Raw genomic sequence first — 6,066 nt, 5'->3', positions numbered from 1 at the left:
TACTATATATCCAGTCTACTATACCAGTGCTGTACTGTCCCAGCTCTTCTATGGGCAGGCAGGCAGCAGCCAGGCAGGCAGGCAGGACACTTCCCAGAGCTCACAGGCCACCTACCATGGCCTATGCTTTGGCAAACAACAAAAGAAAGCATGTCTCAAACAAGGTATAAGGCATGGAGTGATACCTAAAGCTGTCCCTGACCTCTACATGTATACTGTGGCAAGTATGTGGCCATATTTGCACACATAAACACAAGCATATACATGCATCACAAAAAGGAGGGGAGGAAGACAGACATCTAAAGGGTTAGAGAGAGGGCTCTGCAGTTAAGAACACTGGGTTCAGTTTCCAGCACCCACATAGCAGTTAATAACCCTCAGAGTCAGGCAGTGGTGGTGCACGCCTTTAATCACAGCATTTGGGAGGCAGAGGCAGGTGGATTTCTGAGTTCGAGGTCAGCCTGGTCTACAGAGTGAGTTCCAGGACAGCCAGGACTATACAGAGAAACCCTGTCTCAACCCTCCCTCGACTAAAAACCTTCAGAAACTCCAATTCCAGGAAACCCAATATATCTTCTGACTTCTGCAAGCTCCGTGCGTATATGGTACACATATATACTATACATATATATATACATATACATATACACTACATACACATAAAATAAAATAAACATTTTTTAAAGATGTATTTATTTTATTTATATGAGTACACTGTAGCTGTCTTCAGACACACACCAGAAGAGTACATCAGATCTCGCTACAGGTGGTTATGAGCCACTATGTTGTTGTAGGGAATTGAACTCAGGACCTCTGGAAGAGCAGTCAGTGCTCTTAACCACTGAACCATCTCTCCAGTCCTAAAATAAACATTTTTAAAATAAGACTTTCTACTCAAGGAGCTGAAGGGGTCTGTAACCGTATAGGAGGAACAGCAATATGAACTAACCAGTACCCCCTGTAGGAGGAACAGCAATATGAACTAACCAGTACCCCCTGGGCTTGTGTCTCTAGCTGCATATGTAGCAGAAGCCCAGTACACTCACTCACTCTCTCTCTCTCTCTCTCTCTCTCTCTCTCTCTCTCTCTCTCTCTCTAAATGGAAGAAAGTAATAGGCAGAGCGATTCAGATGGCAGAAAAAAGCTAATGAGAAAGCAAACTAGATATAAGTCTTGTGAGGAAGGTATCGCAGATGAAAGAGAATGTCAGAAGGGAAGCAGAATAAGCAAGCTATAGCTGCCCAAACACAGTACTCATCTTCTCCCAGATGGTTCACTAAAGCTGTCTCCACATGGGAGTCACACGTCTTAGAAGCACACTTGATGACGACATGGTCAGCCTCACCACTCGAGCCCCCTGCCTGATGGCACTGTTCTCATCCCCTAAAACATCCACGGTCCTCCTATTTGTACTGTCTCTGCCTCTCCTCCACTCCTTCCCCTAGTCACACTTTAAAGTACTCTGATAGATACAATTCTTATTGTGAAGAAATCCTTTCTTATACCTGACAGTTGTAATTTTATGTGTCATTATGATTATTTAGTCTCCTTACTAGGAGAGCCAAAAAACCAATTGCCTCTGTGTAGTGAGTAAATAAAGCAACTGTTATTCCTAAACACACTGAATGAATAGAGAAACCTGTCTAAATTGTCTATCACAAGTGAGAAGGGGCTGCATGACCTCAGTATATCAACAGATGTAAAAGAAACAGTCAAAGGTGGAAAAGAAAATTCAACACAAGGACAATACAAAGGATCCAATAAATAGTAGCCTCTTTCCTCTAGAGAAGTCACAGAAGTACACAACTTTTGAATTGTGTACTTTTAGAATTCCCCTTACAGTTAAAACATAGTCTAGAGCAAAGGTATCCACTTGAGACTTGGGATCCTGAAAAGCATTATTTCCCTTCCCAGTCCACTCAGGATCAATGGATGGCATTAGTTCCTAGTACCTCAAGCTCAACCTCAAAGAATGAACCTGGAGTCTTCCCTTACTCTCATCTTAAGTGAGTAATATATGAGTAAATCTTACAAACTCTATAACACACTATCTTCTGCCTTCTGACTCTCCTTTTCCAATTTCCAAGCCAGGCTTACTTCTTTCTAACAAAACTGCAACAGTGTTTTGTTTTGAATTCACCTACCTTTAATTCTTGCACCTTTGTTAATTTATTGCAGAGGACTACCAAAGTGACCTTTAAAAAAAAAAGTCTCCTGTATCACGTATCCCATAGGAATGCCCTTGAACTTTTCTACTTCCGCCTCAAAAGTGCTGGGATCATAGACATTCACCACCCTGTCTGTTTTATTACCAAGGCTTTGGGAAACCTAGGCAAGCACTCTACTACTGAGCGAATACTACAGTATGTGTTAATTATATCAGGATACTTTTTGTCCTAAGTTCTCCAAAGGCTTCCTACAGCTTTGAAAGAGACATAGTTACAATCCTGTACCACAGAGCTTCTACTGCTCTCACCATTGTTTGCTCTAATCCCTGACCTGTGTCTTCTCCTTTGAGTAGTGCCTCAAGACCAAGGTGGGTTTTTTTTGTTTTGTTTTGTTTTTAAGGACACCTTTCTTGCTTTCTTTTTGTTTCTTTTCTCTCTTCTCTTCTCTCCCTCCACCCCCACCCCACTTCTCTCTCTCTTGTTTGGTTTGGTTTGGTTTTCCAGACAGGGTTTCTCTATGTAGCCCTAACTACCCTGGAACTCACTCTATAGCCCAGGCTAGCCTCAAATCAGCCTGCCTCTGCCTCCAGAGTGCGGGGATTAAAAGCATGCGTCACACTTTTCTTAACTTGAAAAGCATAAAATAATGTTTCCATCATTGTTCTCTATGCTTCCTCTATAGCCTTTTGCACGTTGTAATGACCCAGTTTATTCATTAACAGCAAGTTTGTTCCAGGCATAAGAATATGATAGTAAAACCACAAGCATCCGGATAGCTTTCACAGAGCTTCTATTTTCATAGGGCTCAAAAGCACAAAGGAGTCATTTGATGAATTGATAAGAAAAATAAAATAGTATTCCATGTACTTGCATGCAGATTCATGAGCACAGGTGGCACCAGGGCATTATAAACAGTTGTCAAGTTTGAGCAAACCTCAGTAAACTGATAGAAGTTCTGGAAACATGGATAGGACTGTTCTAAATGCATTGAGGTTTTTTAACTTGTTGACAGTCTCCTTCACTAAATGTTCCATGAAGGTAGTGACTTTTAAATATTTCATTCACTGTTTTATTCCAGCCAAGCAGACTAGACTATTAAATATATTTGATGAGTTAAAAACAAAACAAAACAAGACAAACAAACAAACAAAAAACCTACTTCCATTTTTTCCAAACTAGCATAGAAAACCAAAGTGTAATATAGGGATCTTTAAAAAGTAAGCCTAGAGGCTGGAGTGATAGTTTGTAGGCTAAGACCACTTGCTGCTCTTGCAGAGGACCAAAGTTCAGGGCCCTGTACCTACAAAGTGGCTCACAACCTTCCATAATTCCAGTTCCAGGTGCCCTCTTTTGACTTTGTGGTCACCAGGCTTGTATACATTGCACATACATGCAGGCAAAGATCCAAACTAAACTAAACTAAATAAATAAATGCATGCTCTTAAAAAGGTTTTAAAAATAGTAATTTCTAAAACCCTCATATCAGTAATCCTTGAGAAGCTGAGGCAGGAGGATTTCCAGAAGTTCAAGGCCGGCCTACATGATGTGATCCTGTCTCACTTTAAAAAAAAAAAAAAAAAAAAAAAAAACTGGATGAGACAAGATGAAACCCAAACTTTCACATCTGTACATTTACAGTGGAGTAAATTAGAATAAACTAACAGCAATGGAAATCAAATGAAACTCTCTTTGTGATGGCTTTGTGCTTGTATTATGCTGTGTTTCATCCACTCAGAATTTAAACTCAATTAGAAGCCCATAGAAGCCCCAAACTTACAAAAACCTACAAGTATAATCATCTGCCTAGAAAATATGAACATCAGAAAACCATTTGGTGAATTTCCAACTTCCAAACGAAAACACAGGCGCTTAAGCACCAGCTACCTGCGAGCTACTCCTCTCTCCGCCTATTGGCAGGGGTTCCCTACCAATAGGTCAAATTAGTATGGAGGTAATATGAAATGAAGTCATGAAAACATACTAGCTTTCCTTATCATAGAGGACAACCATTCCCCACGTCTTACATAAAGTCCGGTCAGCAAAAATAAAGAAAGCTGCTCCCCCACCCCCACTTCCCTGTTCTCAAGTACAAAGAATAAAGAAAATTACTTTTCCTCTTCTCTTAGTCTCCATTCACGACCCACTCTGTCAAGGAGTAAACAAGGCATAGCCTCCCTCCCGTCACCACTAAAAGTCTTTCTTAATTTTAAATTACATTTTCTTAATTCTGTAATATTTCTAAATCACATCTTAAAGTGTGGCCTGGATATATTTCAGCTAGAAAACAAAACCCTGCAAATTACCCCCAAAGAGTAATTATTCTTAACAATTACTGAACGCTGACTTATTTTCCTAAACATATTTACAAATCCGATTACCAGGAAATTTAAAGTCGAATGAACGTTTACGTTCCCGGTCCACAACTGCAACTAAATGTACCTGTATTGTGGAGGTCCCTCTACAGTCATAGGCAAAAAAAAAACCAGTATCCTTATCCATTTACCACCACACCAAACCAAAACAGACCTTTTAAGCCGGCTTAGTCCACCAACTGAAATAATTAACTCTGCTTCACAAGCGACTAAAAATGGGAACACACCCTAACTCTTTTACCTTCCCCGGCTGTCTCCAAACCGACACTTGGAAGCTCATTCTCTCTCTTTTTTTTTCACCTCCCATACCTGCTTTACAAAGTATAAATAACCAAACACATCTCACCGGAGTTCGGGGCACCGCCGGGTCTAACCTGCACCCGGAGGACAGCGGCTAGCCTGGGAGCTTTTAACCAGAGGGCAGTGTTAACCACCACCTCTCCCCCTGCCTCCTTGGATCGGCCAGTTCCAACCAAGCTCAGCGGTCTGAAAACTTTGACGAACGCTTAAGAAAGACGCGGACGCAGTCTGCTCCTCACCCACTAGGCACCCATCGAGAATATGGAGGTGGGAGCGAGCGCAAGCCTTCGGCGCGCCCCTCGTAGGCCGCCCTGGGCCTCGGCTCGCTGCGCTACCACCGCGCCGCCTCGCGCCGGCCTGCCCGAGCCTTGGCCCGGGCGGACCCGAAGTCGGCGCGCCTGCAGCGCGTTCCCTGCCGGCCATCGACCGTCCGGGCCCCCGCGGCCCCAAGCCCACCCGGAGCACAGAGCTGAGTATCACGGCCCGGGGGTGGGAGACACCCCGGTGTCGGCGAATTTCGCCCCCGACTCTCCCCCGAGGGAGACCCGAGCGTACCTTTCAGGAAAAGAGCCCCAGCGCTGCCACCGCTCTTGCCCGCCGCCATCTTCCTCCTTCCACGCCGCCTCCTTCTTACTCCATGGCCCGCACCGGCGCGGTGCTGGCGGGGAATGGGGGCCGCGCGTCGGGAGGGTAGCAGCCGCAGGGTGGCGGGCCTCGGGCTCGACCGTCCGCGAGGGGCGCTCCCCGCCGGCCGGGCCCCCCACACAAAAGCGGGCCTGACGGGAGGCGGCGAGGCCCACGGCCTGGGCTGCTTCTCCTCAGGCGCCTACCGGGGACCGTGAGCGGCGGCGGCGGCGCTTCCCGGGCCCGGCTCCCCTCGGCACACGACTCCCCATCCACCGGGCCGCGCCGGCCTCCGAGGAGCTCCCTCCGCTCCCCTACGCCCCGCTCCGCCGCTGGCTCCGGAGGATGGAGAACGGAGCGAACGCTCACACGCCTCCTACGTCCCGGGCCGTAAAATGGCCGCAGCGGCTTGAGCCGAGCGAGGGCTCCGCGACCGTGAGGCGCCCGCGACCCCTCGCTGCTCCAGCAGTGGCCGCCGCCGCCCGCCCACCCCGCCCAGGCGTCAGAGCATCAGCCCAGGCCTCGGCGACTGTCCATGTGGACGGGGGTGGGTCTCCGCCACCGCCGCGCGTCGGTCGCCACAGCAGCCCCGCCGCCGCTCC

The 6,066-nt window shown here is 46.6% G+C and overlaps 1 protein-coding gene across 3 annotated transcripts in view; it reads right to left on the bottom strand.

The window, feature by feature from the left end:
- Nucleotides 1–6,066, bottom strand: part of Senp6 (SUMO specific peptidase 6) — an 80,795-nt gene extending 74,729 nt beyond the window's left edge. For 2 of the 3 annotated variants that reach the window (XM_021172244.2, XM_021172245.2), the window contains exon 1: nucleotides 5,396–6,066. In XM_021172244.2, coding sequence (XP_021027903.1) covers nucleotides 5,396–5,444 — 49 coding nt within the window. In that variant the 5' untranslated portion in view covers nucleotides 5,445–6,066. The remainder of the gene's footprint in view (nucleotides 1–5,395) is intronic. The other variant, XM_029481180.1, reaches the window with a different exon arrangement.

This window comes from Mus caroli, chromosome 9 (genome assembly GCF_900094665.2).
Source record: "Mus caroli chromosome 9, CAROLI_EIJ_v1.1, whole genome shotgun sequence".
Classification (NCBI taxonomy): domain Eukaryota; kingdom Metazoa; phylum Chordata; class Mammalia; order Rodentia; family Muridae; genus Mus; species Mus caroli.
Note: the sequence above shows the minus strand (reverse complement) of the source record. Positions and strands in the feature narration are given on the sequence as shown.